Here is a 24,696-nt window from a genome sequence, read left to right on the forward strand (position 1 = left end):
TTGTTTCACCTGAACGTCTTTCTTCCACTGGTTTGAAGAAAAGCTTCAATCGCACAAACATCAGTAAACATACATTTTAAAACCTTGCAACGTTTATTTCGAAAGTCGACCAGAAGATAAAGAGTTTAAATTAAAAAATAATTCCCACTTTATTAGATGCTCACATCGTCTAGAAAAATATAGTAACATCGGAACATGTTGGTTAAAAGTTGTTCAAAATTACGCGGAGCTTAATGGTAATTTGACAGCCAAACGTTACTCCACCTTGATTTGAAGTGTAATACAAAAGGCAATAAATGAAGATAAGTGAGTTATTTCGACAAAGTTGGTGAAAAGCTTGAAGCAATAACAGCGAATTAAATGTTACAACAGATTAGCGAGGCTGCGCGTGGAAGTGAATGAGCGTTGCAAGAAATATATTCAACCTACAATGGTCGGAGTCAACCAACATTTAAATGGTGGCCTTATATTTTTCGTGCGTATGTGCATATCTTTGTTAATAAGAGTTTTTGAAAAGTGTATTTAAATCTTGACAATTTCATTTGAATGGTGACCTTATTTTTGTATAAAAGTTTGCGTGCGTATGGGACGTGGCAACATAGAAATCAACAAAGTAACGAAGAATTCGTTCGATATACTCTACGTTCGCGTTTTGACACAATTTAAACGAATACACTTATTATGTGCTGATAGTTAATTGATTCTTATTACTCCGCCAAATGGACGCATAACTTTCGAGGTAATTCTCACAAACTCAAACTCCTGTCAAGCCTGATGAGGTCCAGGAAGTTTGAGAAATGTTACTTGGCACTTCTTATTAAAACCAATCACTAGATGGCGGACGGATTGCAACTGGCCTCGTAGTTTAATAATGAAGATTTGACGCACACTGAGCTAAGTGGTGGTTGTTCGTGTCACATAAAACAATGTGCCAGACAGTGTAGAAAAATTGTGATTTTCGGCATTCAGCTATTTAAAAGAAACAATAAAAAAATTGTTTAATAGGTCGAAGGCGAGATTTGCATAAATATTTCTGGGTATGAGATAATATGGAAAAAAAGAAATAAAACCTTAATATTCGCCTTTATAATCTGCGCTATTAGTTCAATATGCGACTTAAATATTTCCACAAAAACACCAACAAAATAAATAAAAAATCTTTGTGTAGAAACAATCTAACGTAGACCAACTCACAGACAGTGGGAAGAACGTTTCATAATCTTGTTCTTTAGAAGTTAGCTTTTGCGATATTGTAAGATTTAAAATACTCAAAATAGTGAATAAAACAGCGTAAAGCTTCCAGCCACATAAAAAGTGAATTAATGAGCACCGTTCAGTGTTCCCCAAAGTTTGTGCGCGGCAGTGTGATTTATAAGAGATTGGTAAGTGTGCAGCGTAACTCTTCGTTATTTTAAAAACTAATCTATTTGTATTACAAGTAGGCATGCAGGTAATCATTTTAGACTTGAATCAACACTATGCATTGGAAAACTGATAATATTGTGATACATTTCCCTAATGCCTTGCCATCAGTTAAGGGCGATTGTCCAGTTACAAAATCGTTGTTTTGTAAAAACTGTGCCGCCAATAATGTTTGATTAATTTGTCGCAAACAAAAAAAAGTTTAAGAAACACTTCCCTAAACTTAAAACCTCAATAAAACAATATCTAGCTTGATGCAAACTTAAAACAAGATATAAAATCTAAAATAAACTGAAGTTAAGATTTGTTTACTTTGGTTTGACTGTGGGGCTCGAAAGAACTGTGGGGGGCTCGGGGCTCACTTTAGGGGGCTTTGGAACCATTTCGGTAGCCTGGGCCTCCTTGGGGACCTGTTTGGGAACTTCGGGAACTTTAGGCACAACTTTTGGGGCCTGGGAAACATTAGGGGGTTGGGAAACAACAGTAGGGGGTTGGGAAACAACTTTAGGAGCCTGGGTAACTTTAGGGGATTGGGAAACAACTTTAGGGGGTTGGGTATCAATTTTAGCAGGCGTAGTAGGATTTTTATTGGTTTCCGGGGCAACCTTAGGGGTTAGGGGTGAAAATTTGGTTTTTTTTCCGTTCTTAGGGGTGCTTTCAACCCTGATGGTCGGAACCTTTTTAATTGACCCTTGACCTTTCGATTCTCCGCCAGGTGGAGCCACAGAGGCGCGAGGTATCGTTGTAGGGAGATTCCCCGACAAGACCTGACCTACTGGGGAAGGGGCCAGTGGTTTGAACCCGAATGACCCCGCATCGCTGGGCAAGATAAACTTGCTGTTGTTGTTGTTGTTAGTATTGCTGCTGTCTGTGTTATTGTTGCTGTCTGTTGTTGTTTCAGCTGAGGATATTGACGCCATTGCCTCCTGTGGAAATTAAATTCCTGCTTTCAGACTTGGAAAACTAGATTTGTTTTAGCTTTTTCAATTAAATTAAATTAGAACTAAAATTACCGAATTCCTGAAAAAACAGAATTTAAACGTGAATGCCATTTAATTAATTCACATTAATTTAGTTTAAATCGAAATTTATTCTTATAATAATGTGAATGGTAAATTTTGTGTTTTTATATATTTTAGCATAGTAGTTTTCAGAATGTAAAAATTACCAACAAGTCTTTTCGACCGATTGAAATTCGCATTTTTAGTAAAATACGAAAAAGCTGCGTTTTTCTCTAATTTTTTGAGTCAGAAAACTAGAATTATTTAGTTTTCCAAGTCTTCCTCTATTATTACAAATGCAAAAATGAAGTCAAGACTAACAAAGAGAAGCTACAATAACTGTGCTGTTGCATGATATATTAAAAGAAGCTGTTCCGGAACTTAGTTAGTTTATCCAAAATTTGATGACGTCATCCTGCACAGGTTTCCGAAACATCGGAAAAAATCAATTAATACCGAAAGAACTTATTTTTAGCAAAGAGGAGGCAGCAAAGCGTTTTTATAAATATTTCTCTTTTATTTTAAAACCTTAATTCTATACTTCTAGCGATGATACACTAAGATTTCAATCTAAATCAAGTCCACCTACCTAAAACTAAAACAAGTCCACCTACCTAAAACTAAAACAAGTCCACCTACCTAAAGGGTTCATGGACCCCTGTGAAGAACCCCAACTTTAACGACTAATATTGGTAAAAGGCTAAAAAGCGACATAGAACTCCTGTTCGATTCATACTTTCCCAAACCAACTCAAACCGTCACCTTAGAGTCACTTGCATCAGCTGATGATTGAATCATGATCTGGTCGAGCTTGGCCTGGATCTTGTTGAAGCTGTCCTGCCCGTGGTAATCAATCGAACCGAACTGCCATCGCTGCAGGTCAGCAAGCGTCGATACGAGAACCCCCTCCTCCTAAACCGGGGGTCGGGGTTACTTGGGGTCAACAACAACTCTAATATGACAACGAACTCCTAAAACGGGACGGGGGTTACTTGGGGTCAACAACGAACTCCTAAACCGGGATTGGAGTTACTTGGGGTCAACAACGAACTCCTAAACCGGGATTGGGGTTACGTGGGGTGAACAACGAACTCCTAAACCGGGATTGGGGTTACTTGGGGTCAACAACGAACTCCTAAACCGGGATTGGGGTTACTTGGGGTCAACAACGAACTCCTAAACCGGGATTGGGGTTACTTGGGGTGAACAACGAACTCCTAAACCGGGATTGGGGTTACTTGGGGTCAACAACGAACTCCTAAACCGGGATTGGGGTTACTTGGGGTCAACAACGAACTACTAAACCGGGATTGGGGTTACTTGGGGTCAACAACGAACTCCTAATACGGGACGCGGGTTACTTGGGGTCAACAACGAACTTCTAAATCGGGACGGGGGTTACTTGGGTCAACAACGAACTTCTACACCAGGACGGGGGTTACTTGAGGTCAACAACGAACTTTTAAACCGGGATTGGGGTTACTTGGGGTGAACAACGAACTCCTAAACCGGGGGTCGGGGTTACTTGGGGTCAACAACCACCTACTAAACCGGGATTGGGGTCAACAACGAACTCCTAAACCGGGATTGGGGTTACTTGGGGTGAACAACGAACTCCTAAACCGGGATTGGGGTTACTTGGGGTCAACAACGAACTCCTAAACCGGGATTGGGGTTACTTGGGGTCAACAACGAACTACTAAACCGGGATTGGGGTTACTTGGGGTCAACAACGAACTCCTAATACGGGACGCGGGTTACTTGGGGTCAACAACGAACTTCTAAATCGGGACGGGGGTTACTTGGGGTCAACAACGAACTTCTACACCAGGACGGGGGTTACTTGAGGTCAACAACGAACTTTTAAACCGGGACGGGGGTTACTTGAGGTCAACAACGAACTTTTAAACCGGGAAGGGGTTACTTGGGGTCAACAACGAAGTTCTAAACCGGGACGGGGGTTACTTGGGGTCAACAACGAAGTTCTAAACCGGGATGGGGGTTACTTGGGGTCAATAATGAATTTCTAAACCGGGATGGGGGTTACTTGGGGTCAACAAACTGCTAGACGTTGGTGGTTTATTGTTCGATCAAGTTTTTGAAGTAGCATAAAATGTTGCGTTTACGTAATTTATTTGAGCGACGTCAGTGATATTGGACCAAAAAAAAGATATATTTTTTTAGCGTTTTGCTGAAGATTGTATGAATGGGTAAAAGTGCTTCCTGAAAGGTGCGAGGTTTCAGGTTCGAATCTAAACAACAAGCGAGCATAGATTCGTTACGCAAGTTTGGGAATTAGTTTCCAGGTCTTCATTATTTATATTTCTAATTAGTTTCTAACTTGTTAATTTCGCTACAACTATCCATGCAATCCTCTACCAATCTACCTTAAAGAAAAAGTAAACAAAGTAAATAATAATATTAGATTCATGCAAGTTTCATTCACGATAATGAAGTATGGAAAGAAACGAACAAAAACACAGGCAGCAAAAAAAAGGAATAAAGAAAAAAAAACTAACAAAAATAACTTAAAAAAAACGCGATTTTATTCGTATTTCATTTTTTTTTTCAAAATCTACAAAAAGTAGAGAAAAAACGTCAAGAAACATCAACGACCAATCACCACTTTGTCGTTTTCAGGGCAGCGACCTTTGGTGTCAGTAGTGACGTCAGGGCTTGGCGTGACGTCATCTTTTGGCGTGACGTCAGTGCTTGGGGTGACGTCAGTGCTTGGGGTGACGTCACAAACGGAAGTGGGTTCCTTCTCGTTGGGGGGGCTTTCCCCGACCAGAATGCGGTCCATTTTTTCGCGAATGTTCTCGAAGCAATCTTTACCGGAGAAGTCGATCTGCGCACTCCGCCACTGCGCATGACGCGCGCGCTCCTCTGCCAGGGGGTCCTTGGTGGGTTGGGGGGATTCCCTGGGCGTTTTGGACGCCGGTGAATGGGTCACGTGACATGGGTTCTGGACATGCAAGGGCGGGCGTCATGCTTCGATGCGCACGCACAAGGGAAGGGGATTCCCCGCGAGGTTATTTCACCCACTATTTTGATATTTTTACAATTAAATCGTTTTTTTGGCAATGTTTTCTAAATTGCTAAATTTAGAGTTAAAAGAAATTACTGAATTCGAAAGGTTTCTAGCAAATTTTGAGACAAAATTATTTTCCCCAATACTGGATTCTAACCAAAGTAATCTCCGATTATGACCAATCATTAACCAGTGGTTCCCAACCTTAACTGGAAACATTATGACGTACCTCGCTGACATGATGACGTCAATGGTTTACTGACATCACAAAAGAAAAAAAAGTTTTATGAGGATAACCAAATTAAAACGGGGGATTATTCGAAACATCGTTTGACGTTAAACAGCTTTACTTAACAAATAAGTTCTGTGGATTGACGGCGAACTCCTAAAGTTGTTGTTGTACTAATGTTCCAGACAGCGCTAACATTATGTTTATGACCTCGACAAGTTAACAACAGCCTTGCGTGAAGCAAGCCGCCGTTGTTCGCTAGGGGCGACAGAGCGCTAAATTACAAATTTTGTAAAAGTTTTGAAGGAAACATATTTAAGAGCCATTTTTATCTGTTGTTGATTGGGAACCACTGCAGAAATGTTTCTCAGTCCCTTATTCCCTGTTAAATTTATCACAAACTCCAAACATTTAACAATCAAAACTTTCCGTGAATAAAAAGTTGCAAAAATCAAAACTATTCAGTGCGGAAAAACAAAAACTTGTGGCAAAATATTGTGTTATTAGCAACTTAAAACAGTGTATTTATTTAAAACAGCACCTTAACAAAAACTTTGTGCATAAAGTAAAAAATAAACCGGCAACCAAACTTGCTTGAGTGGGGTTCGAACTCGTACCTTTGGATTATCGCACATGGAGTCTCGAGTTTCCAAAGTTTAAAATTAAGGAAATAAAAACAGCTTAGAAAGTTAGAAGAATGTAAAAATAGCATACTGGCAAAATTTAAATTAAAGCATGCTTTTTTTCAGAAAATACCCATGGTTTAGAATCAAATATTAGACATGCATTTCAGATCTACTGTATTTTTTGTTATGTCGTTATTCGAAAAAAGTATTTTAAAGATTTAAGGCATTAAGATAAAAGTATTTCTATAAATTCTGAATTCTCATACTTAGTGAATTCTAAACGTCACTAATCTCGCAGCTAAGGAACTTCATTAAGTGTTAACACCATGAAATATTCGTGCATCGGAATCACCAGATACTACCAACCAACTACATCTTAAAAGGGGGTAAAGTGGCAATAATACCCCTTAACTAACATAATATAAAAATACACCGGGTTGGCTGAATGGAAAATAGAAATAGCTCGTCACTATCAGTTCACCGATAATATCGGCCGATATATCGCTATCGCTAAATTTGGCGGTATTTTACTATGTAAATATAATTCAACTTTTTTTGAAAAAAAAGCAACTTTTCTATTTTAGAACTTGAATTTTGTTTTTTGCTTTTTTCAATATCGGTTAATTTTGGGGCTGATATTTTACTTTGAATAAATTATATAAAAGTTTCCTTCAAAAATCCCGAAAACTTAAAGGAAAAGTGTGAGGTATCCAGGGGGGTTGTACCTGGGTGGGGGGAGGCGTGCTTTGTGCGTGATCATCACGTGATGGGGTCGTGATAGGTGCGTGGTAGGAGCCACTCTCATACGTGATGGGCGCGTGATAAACCTGATCATGTGAATCCATGAACAACTTGTTGGCTGTGGTGAGATGTCGCCACCATTGAAGCAAGAAGTTCTCCTCGTGGATTCCTGGGACGGCAGATTGCAGTTACAAAAAGTGTTGCTATTAAATAGGAAAAAATATAGTGGATGAATGGGGAAAAATATTATATATATTAAAAATCAGGGATGTGGTTAAATGGCTAGGGTTGTTGTAAAATTGGATAAATGATGGATTTCAAAACTAGAAAGGTCGAGTAGATCGACATCATTGCGTTCTAAGTTTTATGAGTGAGGTTGGGATATGCTTTGACACACAAAGTGACAATGATACAAGTGCATATTTAAACGCCATTTGCAGCTTGGTACGTGAAAATCCCTGGAGTATTAAACAATTGCTTCGAATATTTCTAGCATAACTTCTTGTTTATTTGGGAGATGTTGATATATGGGAATACTGCTCTTAGTAAAACATGGAGCTAGAATAGAATGCGGACTTAAATTTACGAGAGGTTCTTAGCAACGGATGGAAATCATAGTACAGCAAACAAAATTACAATTTCTTTCAACACGGACGGAAATAAAAATTTTGCTTTCTGGAAAGTTGCTAGTTCATGTATAAAAATGGAATTTCAAAATAACGAGTTAAGTAAAAAAAAAATTGTATAACAAACGGAATTTTGGAAAAATCTTTAAATGTAAAAAACACATTATATAAAAAAAATCAAGACTTCTAAAATATGTAACTGTTCAACGATCGTATCCAAAAGTAAAACCGAGATTCTTGTAAAATTCTAAAATAAATTCCCATGACTTTGCACTAAGTGAGATTCCTTGCAACTGGCATGTTGTGGTTTTGCAAACAAATATTATAAAACCTGCTTAACACTTAAAAGAAATGTTTAACAAGTTTTATCACCTTGAAAAACCTTACCAGCAGGAACATTTGGTGAAATGACGTAAGGTTGCAAAGAATTGGGCGTTACAAAACGTAATAGCAAATTAATTTTTTTAGTAGGTGACATAATAGTAGCCATTTCTAAAAAGCTATTGGGTTTTAAAATAAACAATATTATGTTTTTAAGGTTTTTGCATTAAAAAACAAGGTTTTTTGTTTTTAAATAACACATATTCAGAGTTACTTTTTTTAATTTTTTAAAAACAAATTGCTCCTATAATAATATTAAGTCAAGTTTAGAAGGGTTATAGTAGCGAGTCTCTCCAATCAATAATACATCTACAAACACTCCTTTACATAAATACCAAGTGGTATTTTACCATCTCCATCAACTTGCTCCAAACAACCATTCTCAGCGTTGTATTTATGATGCCAGGGCTTCACTGCTCCTATGAAATGAACTATCTTTGTAGCGTGGCCAAATCTACAAAACACGGAAAAACTTGTTTATTAAGCTCTAACTTAATATTTCATGCAGACTAACCACAACGTTTTTTAGACTTCCGATGTAGGTAAATGCTAACAATAATCTCGCTAACAATAAAATGTAAGAAGCTCACTTGATGTATTTTTTTGTAATAAAATTTTGTATCTACAGGCTGGAAATTAGTTGAGGGGTAAACTTGTGACATAGTTTTAAAAGATCTGATCTGAGCATACTAAAACACATACTGTTTACAATATAACCGACACATACAAGTGTGTATTTAAAGAGTTTTAAATAATATTTCGTGCTATTGTTGCAGCCCAAGTAGCAGTACCTAACTCAGTCTACAAATTAGTGATAGGCCGGTTCACATGTTTTAAGTGAAATGCACCCAAAATGTGGTAAACTTGTGACATACTTTAAAAATTCTGCTGTAATATACAGTGATGTAATATATGCAAATTGAATTTAGGTGAGTAGTTAAAGATTTTCAAATGACAGTACTTCTGCAGTAAGTCTACCTCGCAAATGCAGGTGTGTAAGTGTAGCTTGATGTGCTGTGCATATTGTAGAGAAACGACAACCTCTTTTTAGCATCAGCGGTCCTCCATTGATTGAAATAAGTGTTCAGTAATCCCTGGTCACCACCTTAAACACAAAACACCAACATTTAAACCAAAACCAATACAATGTTATCCAGTTTAACTTTAATCATAAACAAACTGTCTTTTAACAAAAAGTCTTTATCTGTTATTACATAAACTTATACCACAGTAACTTGTGCAACTTAATTCAAATGGTTAAAACATCACAGTTATAAAAAACTTTGGTATTTGATACAAGCATAAAGATTTTAACAAAAACTGAAGACTTGAAAATTTTAACTAGTTAAAAACTAAGGTTTAAAATAATTACTTTGCAAAACTGCAACACAGCAAAAGTTGGGCATTGTTAGGGCAATTTATTGAAACATAATGTAACCTTTATTTTGTGGTGAAATATATTTCTCTTTTAAATGATTAGAACTGACAAATTACTGACTTTAATCAGGAAGGTATTTGTCGTCATTTACGTGTAAGGACGATGAGATGTCTTCTTATTTAACACGTGAATTTTACCTTAAGTCCAAGATAAGAGAAAACTATTTTTAACAGAAATAATAAAATACCGTCAAAGCTTCCCTCTTCATCGGCAAGTTTTATGAGAGCCAGGTAAGTTTGCATCGACGGTTGGTAAACAAACACACCGGAGTTGAACATATCCGGCCAACCCGAGTCGGGGGCCGCCGATAACTCCTGACGCTCAAACAACTCATCAACATTACAAAGAGCCTGGAAGTAAAGTGTTGAATAGTTTGAACTATAAAGTGCTTGAAGATTTCAGTGAAAAATTTGGTGCAAAAATAATTAATTTAAAACTGTATCTTTGCAGATAACTAAGATATGTTTTATGAGAAAAATATGTTTTATGTAGGAATAACAGTGATTAAACATGTCTACAGAATAACTGAATATGTTTTTTGGGGAAAATCGTAACCTTAAAATATAAAGGTGACACAATAAAACAAAAACAACAAATTTAAAAAGAGCTTGGTCATATAAATTATTTAACACTTAATAGGTAATTCTTTTTCATTTAAAAATAGGACAAAAACTGAATAAAGCGTATGACAAATTGAACCTTAACCTACTGTACAGGCAATGGTAAGCACTTCTATTTAATAATGAGCATATAAATTAAACAGAAACAAAACAAATATAATTCTATTTTAACATTTAGCTTTGTTCAAATGAAGTGTTTTTTTATGATATTGTCTCACCATAGTATCTGCATCAAGAAACACGCATTTGTCATACTGAGTCAGACTCCAGCAATGAAGTTTGGTGAAAGTTACCCCAAGTTCAGGTCGCTTTAAAAGTGACAAGTGCGTTGCGTCTTCGCTGTCCAAGATGTTCACGCTAATCACATGGTCGAAGAAAAATTCTAGAAGCATTCTGCAAAACATACTTGTTGAGATTACAAAAATAAATAAATGAGATGTAAATGACAAGTAAATGTTGTAATGTTTAGTATACTGATATATTTTCTACAAACAAGACTTTGAATACTTTGAAAGTAAAACAAATATATGTAAGAAGTGAAAAACAACTATATTCTTAGGTAAACTGTCCACAGATCTGTAATGTAGCTTGAATAAAGAATTTTAAAGCCAAAAAGGTCGATTAAATCGGCACTATTTCAACAAAGAAAATACGCGCTTGCATTATCTTCAGTTAGTAGAAAAAGTAAACTTTGCATCTCCAGGTAGTTACAGTTAATAAATTCATCTATCTATCTATATATTTTTATATTTATAATACCCTTAAAACGACAAAAAATGATCACAAAATGTCATTAGAAATTGAAAAAAGATCTATATAGATATAAGATAAATATAGGATAATACACAGAAAAAAGGAAATTAATTTTTACAAAATATTTCGCACAAAATTCTAGTTTTAATGATGCTTTTCTTGTACGAGAACAATCTTATTCTTATTAGATCCATTGATGCAGTTTTAAAACAAAACAATTGTGGTAATAAAGTGACATTTAGACACTGTTTTTTAAGAACAGCCACTAAAAACAAACTATTAAAGCAACCTGCTGTCGGGGGAAACTTGAGGTGTAATGAGCACAACGAGTTCTTTCTGCGTTCCGTGGCATTTTAAGGATTGTGCTAAAACCAAGGCTCCTTTGCAGTAAACATCATTCGTTGCGAGCGTCACAAAAGCTTCTGTAAATAAATTTGACAGATGATAAAATAATATTATTATTATTTTTAATGCTTATATTATAATCTAAGCCTGTTCCAACACTGCCAGTATCTTTATTGTAAGGTCCAAAAATAACCACAACGGTTCAAAAAGCTCAAAAAGAACTTTAATTTAATTTTATTTTTTAAGCACAGCTGATGATTTGTGCTTAAGGCCAATATTCTGTGTTTTAAATCTTTTTAACTTGTGTGTTATTTAGAATATATACATGAACTTACCTCTTGGCATGGCAGGAAAGTTAATTTGGTGAATGGTTTGAATAGTTGATGTTGCCTTTTCAAGCACAGTGAGTATAAGAAAGAAAGGAAATTAGGTCACCAAGCAATCTATAAACAGGAAGCAGCTAATTATTTACAAGGGATGCGACACAACAAATGCATAAGCAAAAGTAAGTGCTTTATGTTAGTGTAGACAAAAATTCAGTCATAATAATATCACTCCTACGTGTTAATTAAACGACTTCTGTCTAAGTAACACAGATATTGCCGTTAAAATTCTACTGATTTAAACATTTGAAAAAAAAAGCTACTGGTTATTAAAACAGGCCCATTTTAAACCATTCCAGATTTTTTTAAATTCTGATAATAATTCTACAGTGACACTTATAATTAGTTTCATTTAATTTTATTTTACTTCATGCATAAGCGACAAGCGTGCCTAAAAAAAACAAAATTATTTATAGAATCTGGTATATTTCGTATCACATATATCTGAATAACTCTGACAACTTAAGTACTTTGTTATATCTGTGGATAATGATGCTAACATTGATAATATTGTCTTCCCTGTGAAATCACATTTAAAACTAGTTTGGTACTGCTGTAGAACCCTACCACTTTTTTTAAAGTAACAATAAAAGTTTTTAAAATATGAAATTGCAAGAAAGAAAAATAAATATGGAAGAATAAATATAATAATAAAGCTCGACCCACCCAAACCCAAACTCGCACCCAACCCAAATATTGTTAGCAATATAAACCACTAGGCAAAAATGTGGTAGGATTCTAGCCAAGCGCACAAAACTTTTTAAAATAGCATCATTTTCTTAAACTTTACCATCATCGTAACATGCCAACTATGCAGAACAAATCGGCCAAAAATATATAAGCGGGGTAATACTAATTTACGGAATGATGAATGGGTGGAACGCTCACTAATTTAAGTGTTACCCCGTTAAAACAATTATTAAACCAACGCACAATATTTGGGTTAGGGTGGGGGTTAGCGTTTGGGTGAAGGTGGGTCAAGTGTTATTATATTTATTAATAATACTGTGAGCGTTCCGAGCATTCATCATTCCGTAAATTAGTGTTACCCTTTTCTTTTCTAAATCGGTAAAACATTATTACAATAACAATCGCGGACAACTAGATGTGCGTTATAAGCAGCCAGTTTAAATCACAGAGCCTTAACGTGGTAATCGAAGTCGCAGTAACCAACTCCCAAGTGCATTAATTGCAACAGCTGCATTGCAAATCATTTCTCCACAATCTTGATTCAAATCTTCATTTCTTTCTTTAAAGAAGAAAGTTGAAGAAATTCTTGCATGCCTCGCACTGCATCTTACGTCAACCTTCCAAGCTCATCAATAATTAAGTAAAAACTTGACATAAATATATCTTAACACTCTATTGCTTCACTTAAGATGTTACAAGCTTTTTTATGGTTTAATGTTTTAAAAAATGCAACTAAATGAAAAAAATATACTAAATTTAAACAAATTTTAATGTTGAAATTGCTCAATCGTGACAACCAACCTTGGTGTTTGACGTTTTATTAAATTGCGGTAAAAACGCCGGATGACACGCATGAGTGATTCCAAGATGTTTGTGGTTTTTCAGTGACCTTGAAATCGTAAAGGTTGCCGACTAAGCTTATTTATGCGTGGAAATAAGTATGACTTAATGCAAAGCGCCGTTCACAACAAATTTGCCTCACCTTGCAAATTTTAACAGCAAGTATTTCAAGTATTTAACTTTTTATCACCAATATTTTTAAACATTATATTACACTTTAGTTTTTGTTAAAACTTGTTTCAGTTACTACAAAAAAAAATACACAAAACTTTTAGCTCCATAACTCAATTATTGAATGTTTTCTGTAATGTAAGTGTTCTGTTCTATTTAAGCGCGAAAATTTTAGTTCAATTTCAGCACCACACAAGTAAGTGACTTTAAGTGCTTGCATAAAGTTATTTAAATGTTTTTTACTGGTGATCTGTGGCTTAATATACGCCTAACCTGCAGTGAAATGACCGCACTTTTTCTTTAAACTATCCGAAACGTGTGGAAACAGCGTTCCCATTCCATTTAGACTTACAGCAAACTTTTGGTAATTTGTTGAGCACTGCTGTCAGCTTGCAGAAAACACGTCCAACAACAAGACAGTCAGGTGGCTTAAGGAGCTTCGGCTATTTTAACATTTAGTCATTTTTAAGATGTAAAGCAACTTTATGGGCTCTCGATTATTAATAATCATCTAATTTTTTTCTGACTTACGACAAACATTTAATATTTACTTTGTCTGATTGTGGTGTTTCTTAGACAATTTCTTGTAGCTCAATTTATTTTACCTAAATAAGCAGATTTAGTCACAGTTGAACAAATTAGAGAAGAAGTAATAACTTCAAAATTGATACTAAATATTTAACCGGAACAATTAAAAATGTTCAGAGATGACGTCACAAGCTACGTCATAACGATACGTCTATAACAGGGTAACCATTTTCTAGTCGCAGGTCAAAACCAAACTCAGAAAGATCTCTGTGGGCCGCACAAATTAATAACTAAGAATTGTGTTATTTTCATGTTAGAACAACTGTGAATCAGCGGGCGTCGGATTGTTTTGCACTTAAAAATGTGTTTAATTACATTTAAGGTTGCAGTAAAGTGTTGGCGCTAAGCATGAAAAAAAGCGTTTGTTTGGTTTAAAACTCGAGTTCACATGTAGTCATCCATACTACTAATGAAAAGTGTGATAAATGCCTTTTGAGGGAACGCAATGACATTTAAAGTTGATACTTGGCAGACCTGGCGAGCGAAGCGAGCGCGATTTTTTTTTGGTACACCGGCATTTCTTTCAAATTTCTGCAAGTTTTATTACATTGCCGACAATAAAATAATGTTAAAATATATATATGTGCAATAGTTTTGAATACGTTTGCGTTTGTCCGCGACGCACTTGGCAGCCTTGCACGGCTCAACGGTAAAGAAGCGCTGGACGTATGATGAACATTTGCGCGAAGCGCGAAAATTTTTGCGCACTTACGTAGTTAGAATAAAATTCTAAAAAGTATGAAATGGACTCGTGCCTCATTTGTCAAAGAGGCGGCGGGCCGGATGAATTACATCGGCGGGCCTTAGGTTGCCGACCCCTGATCTACAACAAGTAACCTTTGGAAACCTTAGATTATGGTTAGATTTAGAGTGGACAATCAAGGAGATACTGGGATGGTTTGGTGAAAAGGCACAGTTTTACCAGTACGGCTTACCTGCTTACTTTCACCACTGCGTTTAATATAACGCTTTACCAAAGCATCTGAAAAACAAGATCTCCTTTCGTGAGTGGTTTAACCTTGGTTCGAACACAAACACCCAGAGTCAAGTTTGGTTGAATTTTATTGCAAAGAAGCAAAATAAGCGCGTTGCATCGAATCCGTGGCGGGCTCCCCCCACAAAGCCAGACATAATGGGAAAAGTGACGTCACAATAAGAAAAACAATAAATAAAACGCCGGAATATGGTAGTGAGCGTAGCTGATCGTTTTTAAGTCCAGGATTACCTTTGTCTAACTTTTTTGTTATTTTGTCAAAATTGACTTTGTCTCCTAAAAAAAATTAGGTTTTGGCTTTTTGATAATTTCTAGTTACGCGTCAAAAACCTAAATTCTGTGAAAAAATTATGCGATTTGTCGAAGAAAAGGCTTTACTAAAAATTAATTTTTAAAACTTATATTACAACCGAGTTTGATTTTAATATTGCACGAAGTTTGATGCTAACCCATCAAGTGTTAACAGCGCCGCAAGTGGATGCTTCCGTTTCTTTAACACCTCCACTATATGGCGGAAAAGAGTGTAAGGAAAACATCTTAATAGTTACAACATTTACGATTTTGAATTTCAGTTTGTAAAAATTTTGCTAAAATATAAGAATTGATTTTGCTGTTGACGTATAAATAGTTGCTTTAAAGAGCAGTAAGTTTTTCAACTGAAGTTGAGTCACAGCAGTAAAGTTAAACCAGTGATACCTTAAATATGTGATAATTAAGGATACAGGTTTAACATAGAACGAACATGAATTGAAACGTGGCACCTTTTAAACATTCCAAGGTGTTATCGATTAATGTTACAGTGTATATGCGCATATAGTTGATAAAAAAGATTCAAAATTGTTATTTTACAGCGTTCAATTATAATTCAAATAAAGCCTTTCTCGCGTTGAAAGGCATTATGACGTCAACATAATTCAGATAAAATGTAACAAACGAATCTAGAACAAAATCTAACGAAACAAATAATTTTGCCAAGAATTTCAAAAAATTGGCGGAAATATAATTTTCAGTCGAATTTGCGAAAAAAATCGAACTGATATGACCGCAAGGTGTCGCACCCGCTACATCAGGCAATCGATGACGTCACTACACCGGTGTGACGTCATACAAGCGTACCAGCCTGGCTGTCGTTGGTGTCCGTCCACAAGAGGTCCTCAGCGGACGCGGAAAACTGTCGCGTGTCGCGCTGTGTTGTGTCGCGAGGCCTCGTGTCGCGATGTCGCGTGTCGCGGGGGTACCTGGCGCCGGGCTTGGAACCGGCGATTGTTTGGTAGTTGGGGGGTTGCTGGTGGTATTCCATGTTGTAGCGGGGGTGTGGCACCTCCACAAAAGGGGCGTGGCTCAAATGCTGCTGATTGTCAGCGGACAATCGAAATGCTTCCGACTTTGATCTGCGAGAATTTAAAAGTAAACAAAATGCTTTTAAAGCTTTATGCGAGTTTGAATGCAGGTTTTGTTTTACTGGAGTTTGGAAAGGCGCTTAAGTTCCTTGGTAAGTTCATTTTTACAACAACAAACTATATGTTAAGGCGAATAAACTATCATCTACTGGTGTATTTGATTTAAAACAGACAACAAAGTTGTTTTAACATAAGGTATTGAAGGCAAAAGCTTTCGTATTAACATTCATTAAAATAAAAAAGTGAGTATTTGTAAAAACATAATATTTGTTTTCCAGAACTAATTGTAAAGCAATTGGACATTTTAATCGAAATAAAGTAACTTTTTTAAATCAACTTTTAAAACAAATACAAGCAAACCTATCTTTAAATGTTTAACGCATGTTAGTTGCAACAATATATTATGATGTTTCTACAATGCAGTAGTTTAGAACAAGCAAAGCCGTGCGAATCGACAAAAACAAACATTCAATGAACAAACATGATTTCACTCACATGAATTACGGAATTTAATGAGACTTTGTGAGCCAATATGAAACTATTTTTATTGAGGTTTTTACAAGATGTTTAGAATGTTGTATTTAGATGTTTTTAATACAGTTAGTTTTTTTAATCCAACAAATACGTTAAATCGGACAAAACATGGCTTCCATTCATTAAACATTTGTGACAACCAGTCGATCATGCTTGTCAACTTTAGCGCACAGTAACAAGCATGGCACGTTGTATACCATTTGCTTGTCTTCGTCCCAGCGCAGCTTTAGACGTAAAAGTGGATTTAAGGGTTGTTGATAATAGTGTGATGAATAAAGGGCCCGTTTATGTTTAAAATAAGTACAACAAATAAAATCCAGTTAAAAAATATCAACTTGAAACAAACATCAAAAAGTTAAACCAAGTGAAACATCAAGAAATATTTGATGTTCCTGTATAAAGTCGGCGAAGAATAAATATATGGTAAAAAGACACCACAGAAAATTGACACGACATGGAATGGACAATAATGGAGATTTAAAATCTTTTCGGAGCGAAAATGTTTAGTTCCAAGTTACAGACGCATGTTGGAACCCCTTAAATAGCTAAAATATTGAGGTATTAGGAACCAGTTTAACGCTTTATACATATTTATATAATTATTTTATTTGTTTTTCTTATTTGTTAGGTTTGAAGCAATTACCTCGGTGGCATCGTTAAGTGTTTCATTTTGAATAGTTTAATTTAAAAAAGCAAGAGACAAAGAAAGTTTGTTATGAAAGGGTGAATAGAAAGGAAATATGCTGAGTAAGATTCAAAGCAAGAAGAAAATAACTTGCCATTCAAATGCCAGAACTAGAAATAAGCGATAAAAAAATCAATACTTTATAAATTTTGAGGGGTCACCATTTGGCGGGTTCTTATATATATTTGTTAACAGCCAAAGGAAATGTGTTTAGTAAAATAAACCAATTTTCTGAGTAACAAAGATAAAAGTGCTGAGCAAGGGTCAGTAGAAAGCAAAAAAATGCTGAGTAGTAAAACATTTAGCCACGAAAGGTGATTTCTGCTGAGTAAAGGTTCATGCCGGGGTCACCAGTGTTGCCAGGCAACAAGGGAGGTACCTGTGGTGAGCGGATAGGCTGGGCGAAAGGAATCCCCTGGAACGTTGGGTGAATGGGTTCTTCTGGGGGGTTCCAGTGGGGGTGGTTGGAGCCGAAGCAGGGTTTTGCTCGTACAAGTAATGCTCGATCAGCGAGTTTCTGGGGAATACCCTTAGTTGAGAACCACTGCTTTAAGTGCTTGAGGCAAAACCGAATTTTTATTCAGCGAAAGTTGCTTCCCCACAACACGCGTTGTTGGGCGTATGGAGAAGTTGCATGTATAATTGTATACACATGGTATCCACGCACACGCCTGGCAACAGAGCTTTTAATTTAAACAGCCGCACCGCAATATGCAACACTGGTTCCAACCTTTTTGTTTTTGCGGACCCCTTTTCAGTTTTCAAAATCTTTCGCCAATTTTGCTGATGGATGTTTTAGATTTGTTTAATAAAAATATCGTCTGATTCGAAACAAGAATCTTTTTTTACATTTTATTGTCATTTGGAGATTCCTTACATTCGAAAATGCTTTCGAATAACTGGTATTGTGACGTAATATACGAGCGCTAGAACGACTTGTGACGTCACGCTGTGAAACACAGCCATTGTTTACGTCACATATATATTTTGGGAAAATACATTAAAAGATTTGCCTAAAAACCAACACAATATTTAATTTAACTAAAAAAGAAAATATATTTGTTAAACAATGTTTTAATTCCTTTTGTGATTCTCCAACATTATCAACTTCAACATTATTTTTAAGAAAGTGTTTTTATAATTTTTTGTTATTCAAGGATTTGTTAAATCTGCTTTTCCCTGCACGATGACGTCACCACATGCACGGTTACCATGGTTACCTGCGCGACTTGCGAGCGGCAGCGACATCTAGTGTGAGACGCGCTCTCGCGGGGGAATTCCCCAAAGCAGGAGCGGGTGCCAACTTGCGCCTGGACGCCCTGGGTAAAGTCCCCGACGTGAAACCCGGGGATTCACCGAAAGTGGGGGAATCGAATCTTCGAGAAGGGGAATTCCCGAGGTTGGGTGAAGGGGATTTCCCCATTGTAGGTGAGTCGGCGAACCTTTGAGAGAAAGGGTCGACCATCTTGGGTGAAGGGGAATTCCCGAATGTAGGGGTTTGCGAGTCACGTGACTTGCGAGGGAAACTCCCTGATTTTGGCGACGGGGATTTCCTCAAGGTGGGAGAGTCCCTGAGTATCGATGTTGGGGATTTCCGAACCTTAAGCTTCAGGTTCGGCGACAAGTTGCTCGATTTAGGTTTGTTCCTCCCCAAAGTGTTGCTGTGTGACGTCACAGTGGGTGGGGAGGGTGACTGGCGGGCTCTGACGTCACGCCTCCCCAGAGTTGCGGCTTTTGCTTCTTTCCTCGATTTACTCGCTGCTCGCTTCACTCTGGGTGGAGGCATCGGTGTTACGTCATCACTTCGTGACGTAGTGCGACCTCGTGATCGCCGGCAATCAGTGACGTCTCCATGGTCGATTGTGACGAATGGAACAAGGGAGGGTTTGATGCGGCTCTTGAAGCTCGGGGTGTGAACAATCACAGGGTTTGTGACGTCATTGTGATGACGTGACGCGCTGAGCAGGTCGTCGGCGCTCTGATGACGGTGCCCTGACGTCAAATTCTTGCTAGTGATGACGTCATCTTTCGCAGGGGAAGTCCCGAAGAACGAGCTGCCTTCCGCTAGGGGGGGATCGAGGGGAGTGTTGGGGGCGCTTTTGGTGACCTTGAAGGCGCTGACCGTGTGACCTTCAGGACTCTGGGTGAGTTGCTGGAGAACCACCGTGTTAGGGGAACTCCCCTCCGTCCCAACGAAGTCGCTCGATCTGGGGAAGGTCGATTGTTACGTCACTATATCGTGCTTTGTCACCAGGAAGTTGTAGATTCGTGCTAAAGATTGAAACCTCGAGAAACATGCAAAGCACAGGAAGCTTTGGGAAGAAAGTTGTGTTATTTGGAATCCATGCTGAGGTTTGGAGAAAGATTTCACCTGAACATTCTGGAGCTGCATTCGACCTTTTGTTATTTGAAGGTCACATATTTGTCAGTTGTTAGTATTCAGTGTAGGATCATGCTTTTGTTCTTCTTGTGTATGTTTTTTGTTAATAGTTTCGATTTATTATTATTGTTTAATTCTTCCAGAAGATTTGTGTTTAGTTGTTTTAGTTACGTTGGTTAGAATTGCATTGATGTTATCATCAACATGCTCAAGTAGTAAAGGTTAATAAAACTTGTTAATCACAAGAGCTTCGAAAATATTATGAAGAATAAAAGCCACCAAAGATAATAGTTATTATGATTGCAATTATCAACAAAAATCTCAAAGCAAGGATGAATTTGTCAATAAATAAACAAATAAACATAATTCAACAAAACTGGAAAATCTTGTTTGTTGAATTAAATGAAACTCACACAAAACTGTCAAAAAAGTGCAAACAACCACCAAAGACCCAAAAGAACATAAAAAAGTCAAAAAACCCAACTTACCCAGGGTCAGGGTTAAGGGGCGTCCCCCCGTTGCTAGGCAACAGCCTCGCGTCATCTGAATTCCATCGTTGTGGCGCCGCTAGCCTCGGAGCAGTCTGGGTCGTCTGCTTGGCGGGAACTGAGGATTCAAAATAGTCACGTGACGGTGGCGCGGTGCACTGTGGGTGGTGCAAGTAATGCTGGAGCAGAATTCGTCGTTTCGCGTCCGGAACAACCGGAATGGCGGGAGTAACAATGGATTGGTGGTTGCCATAGTGACCGATGGTGCTATACGGGCGATATGCTGCCTCCAGTGGTGGTTGTTGTTGTTGTGTTACTATGGCGACACAATTAGTTTGTTGTTAGGGAGGGTTAGTCGTGCGCGGCGAACCGTGACGGTTATGGTCATGCGATGAAAATAAATTTGTAAAACAACAAAAGTTTAAATTTTAAATATTTCTGTCTTAGTGGTTTATTACTATATAATAATAATGATCATGCGATGAGTTAATGAAATCGCATTTTATGAAAAAACAAATTACATTAAAACTTTAATGTATAGTTTAGGTACAATATGAATTAAATGAAAATTCGCACAATCTGTAATGTAGCTTGAAAATGAAAAGCCAAAAAGGTCGAGCAGATCGACATCACCTTGATTAAGACGTTTCGATACGAACTTGTATAAATTAATTGTTGATAGAATCTTTATCTTTATCAAGATCATGTCGATTTACTCGACCTTTTTGCCTTTGACATTCATTATATCAATGTATAGTTTGGTTCAATAATAATACTAATGATCATCATGCGACGAATTTAACATATTCAAAGTAAAGTTACAAATAGCAAGATAATAAGTTTGTTAAAATCATGAGCGATGATGTGAAACAATTCAAACATGCAATGATAACGTTATTCACATGACAAGAGCTATGGTGGTTATTTCGTGGTTGCTATTAATAATAAACTAAGTGGGAAATAAACATATGATTTGAACCCGCTAAAATGTGGCCTGGGTGTGGTTTATTTCAACTCCTTTGCATAACTTGGCATTGTAACCAAATGCACCAAAATCTAATAGGGATTAAGAGCAAAAAAACAGGGGTTCTAAACCTAAAGAGGGTAATTTGGCAAATATTTTGGTATATTTTTGACAATATAAGACTTTGAAATAGTCTTTCCTTTCCGCACTTCGATTTGAATGAATAGTTGAATTAGTGTTGCTGATCCCAGGTTACAATTATACTTTAAAAACGAGGTTAATTGAAATCTGACAAGTTTTTTTCGAAATGTAATGCTAAAAGGTTAAGAACCTCTGGTACACAACTGCCCATTGTAAGAAGTGGGCCTCTTATGTCGAGTAAAACTTGTTTAACAAACCTGATCTTTGATGTTGAAGCTTCGGTTGCTTCTGGGTCTGGTAAAGCAGGAAGGGCGCGTTGTTGGTTGTGGGCTGGAGGGGGCCAGGGGTCGTTGGGGGGTTCGGGGGGAGGGGAGGGGGCTTGTGCTGGAATATACTGGCTCGTGATGACGTGGAGTCGGAGTGGTGCAACCTGGGGTGGAAAAAGTGGGTTTTGGGTGGGTTTAGCTTAACTGGAAGCCCTGATTGCATTCCTGTACCTTCCCGCTAAATATCTTTGAGGTATAATACCTACCTACACTGACACCAGTGACGTCATTTAGAGTGGATTAGTGAATAAACATGAAAAATAACAGTTTTATGTATCGTAAATTTTTTTAGTTAATCTTTGGCCACAAATTATGGAATGCAATCGGTTTGGTATCAAGTTTAAGAACCAACATAAAAAGGTAATTACATTCACATTTTCGTACTTTGTTGAAGTATGCTCTAATGTTTGATAAAGACGCACGAAATGCAAAAAACTTCAACGTCTAAAACCGGCTTTAGCGCAATAAGGTTAATATTTAACGTTTTCACTGAAAATAATTTTTTAGTTTTATCTTAAAAAATATCACTTACGGGTTTGCACCGTGTGGTGATTTCCCCGATGTGAGAAGTTGCTTCTGGTATTCGGCCCAGGTTTGACCCGAACCTGAACTCTGGGGGAAAACACGTAAAATAGACGAAGAACATAAGTTGTGTGAGATAAATGAAAACACAACAGTTTTAAACCAAGATATACAATAAAAATTTAAAACAGTGTATTGTTCAAAATTTGTTGTTAATTCCTTCTTATTTACAAAAGTTGAGTTACGGTGTAGGTATTAAATACAAATTTTCAATAACAAATAGTTTAATATTTTTTTAACAAAGTTCGGGGCATTGGGGTTAAGAAATTGTGAAAAAAGAATTTCCCAATGCCATATTTAACTTTCAAAACAAGATATACAATAAAAAACGTTATTATTTCCAATTTGTTGTTTTTTGAATGATTGATTGTGACGTCACATACCTTGCTCGTTGTCTCCCCCTGGTGGGAGCCGGTCACGGATGGTCGCTTCTTGTCAGCGATGTGAGATTGGAGGAGCCGGCGGATGTCCTGCGATAATTGGGAGGTTTGGGAATTAAATCAGTTGCAAATTCATGTTTCTCATATTCCCCACAGCTAACATCTATTGAACAGCCTTTAAAGCAGCGGTTCTTAACCGGGGGGGGCGCCAAGGAATTCTAAGGGGGGTGCGAGCTCGACTTCAATATTTTAACTTTTTGCAGTGATTTTAATGGTTTCGTTTGGGTTAGGCATAATTCCTACATACAAACTCTGTTTTTTGACAAATTTAACATTAAAACTGCAAAAATTTTTCTAATTCCTTTTAGAAAATCCACGGTATCACCGCCCTATTAAATTAACTTATAGATAAACGATAAAAGCTATCGCCCTTTCGGCTATTTTTCATCCATATTTATATATGATAACAGGCTATAGCAACAGGGGGAGTCGAACTTTTTTGAGCGAAACTATATTGTTTTTGTAATATTGCCGTTGTATTGTGTGTCGTTACATCTTTTGAAACACGATAACGCTTTAATATTTGCGCTTGACCTTTTTTGCGCTGGACATCATAACTCTTACAACTGTGGAGTCAATGCCCTCGCAACACGTTTGTCAAAACCAGCTCGATAAAATCAATGTGTCGAGCTCGTGCAATTTGTTGTGTGCTCAATGCGAAACGCCTCTTCGGTTGCAGTTTAGCCAATTCGACCAAATAAAACTCAAAATTGTTCGCGCTTCGCACGACCAACGACACCCTTCACTATATTCCTGTTTTCTCAATAATATTTAATCGCAAAATGTCGAAATATTTTCATAGGGGGGCGCAAGGCATGAGAAAATTACCAAAGGGGGGCGCGGCTGAAAAAAGGTTATGAACCACTGCTTTAAAGGATATCGCACAATTTGTTTGAATTTAATTCGAAATATGGCGGCCTTTTCTTATCTTGACAAAAAATCATATACTGAGAATAATTTTGTATTTATGAGTATAGCATTTTGATACTTGCTGTGTCTATTTCATTAATTGAACAAAAATAAAAAAGTGGAAAAACTTGTAAATTGGCCAAGTGTTTGGTTAAAGATTCTAATTCAGATCTAAATTAAAAAAGTAAAAGTAATTTAACTCAGTTAAATGTTATATTATAAGTTTTTGATAAAATCTCAATGCAAAAATGTGACAAACACACATTTCCTTCTAAACAAACAAGAAGTTGAAAAGCACGCCAGAAACGATTTATTTACCTCTTTCTTGTCGACAGCGCTCGCACTTTCAGCTACACTCGCTCTACTGCTGTACTCAAGCAGGGAAGGAACCCAGCCCATCCCGATGTCGCTGTACACCTCGTTGTTGAGCTGGTCGCGCTGGGAACTGCTCATCTCGGTCGGATGCTATAAGGGATGAATAAGAGGGAATACGAGGGTGAATAACGGGTTAGTTGTGTCATTAAACTGTGGTAAAGGGAATGTTTAACAATTTAAAAGGGGGGCGACTATGCAGTATGCACGGATCTGTAATGTTACTTACTAATGAATTTTAAAAGGTCGACTCTACCTTTTTGGTTTCAAAATTCATTTTAGTAAGTTAAAAGGGGTAATTCGAATATTTTTTAGGTAATTTTAAAATGATAGAAGATGCTTTCTTTAAACGTAAAAAGCAAATAGTTTTGTTCAGCCTAGTCTAACTTTTTTGATTTTATTGCAATTTTTAGACCATTTTGGATTTTCCCAAGGGCTTTAACAGCAAAGGCACAGGAAATAAATTCTCGATTTTTTTTATATTTTGGTTTTGTCAGCGGAGCAGTGATAGATAAGCAAAAACCTGCAGCCAATGGTTCGAGATTCCATAAAGATGCACCCTTTTATATATTCCACTTATCAAGTTAACCATCTAA

General features: G+C 37.0%; 2 protein-coding genes across 2 annotated transcripts in view; both read right to left on the reverse strand.

Moving 5' to 3' along the window:
* Window positions 1-80: 80 nt before the first annotated feature.
* Window positions 81-11,658, reverse strand: LOC146146498 (glycogenin-1-like). Its single transcript, XM_083386824.1, has 10 exons — window positions 11,549-11,658; window positions 11,158-11,290; window positions 10,334-10,508; window positions 9,683-9,845; window positions 9,036-9,162; window positions 8,408-8,511; window positions 7,035-7,219; window positions 5,047-5,388; window positions 3,186-3,335; window positions 81-2,348 (listed from the first exon to the last, which is right to left on the reverse strand). The coding sequence occupies exons 1-10, from the start codon at window positions 11,556-11,558 to the stop codon at window positions 1,731-1,733; spliced, it is 2,007 nt and encodes a 668-aa protein (XP_083242950.1). The 5' UTR covers window positions 11,559-11,658; the 3' UTR covers window positions 81-1,730.
* Window positions 11,659-14,929: 3,271 nt separating this feature from the next.
* The window catches only part of LOC146146499 (uncharacterized), a 40,385-nt gene continuing 30,618 nt past the window's right edge, over window positions 14,930-24,696 (reverse strand). The window contains exons 23-30 of the mRNA XM_083387207.1: window positions 24,047-24,193; window positions 22,763-22,849; window positions 22,330-22,409; window positions 21,729-21,901; window positions 20,367-20,682; window positions 18,719-19,705; window positions 17,878-18,015; window positions 14,930-16,270 (exon numbers count right to left, since the gene is read on the reverse strand). Coding sequence (XP_083243333.1) covers window positions 15,982-16,270; window positions 17,878-18,015; window positions 18,719-19,705; window positions 20,367-20,682; window positions 21,729-21,901; window positions 22,330-22,409; window positions 22,763-22,849; window positions 24,047-24,193 — 2,217 coding nt within the window. The 3' untranslated portion in view covers window positions 14,930-15,981. The remainder of the gene's footprint in view (window positions 16,271-17,877; window positions 18,016-18,718; window positions 19,706-20,366; window positions 20,683-21,728; window positions 21,902-22,329; window positions 22,410-22,762; window positions 22,850-24,046; window positions 24,194-24,696) is intronic.

Source organism: Ascidiella aspersa, chromosome 4, assembly GCF_963924565.1.
Source record: "Ascidiella aspersa chromosome 4, kaAscAspe10.2, whole genome shotgun sequence".
Classification (NCBI taxonomy): domain Eukaryota; kingdom Metazoa; phylum Chordata; class Ascidiacea; order Phlebobranchia; family Ascidiidae; genus Ascidiella; species Ascidiella aspersa.

Bases quoted from the DNA above. Each gene is read 5' to 3' on its own strand.
- LOC146146498 (XM_083386824.1), bottom strand. The intron at 7,220-8,407 runs GTAAAATACCAC...CTGCCGTCCCAG, and splicing joins GGAGCAAGTTGATGGAGATG to GAATCCACGAGGAGAACTTC. The intron at 3,336-5,046 runs GTGATTGGTCGT...CCCCCGGTTTAG, and splicing joins GCCCTGAAAACGACAAAGTG to GAGGAGGGGGTTCTCGTATC.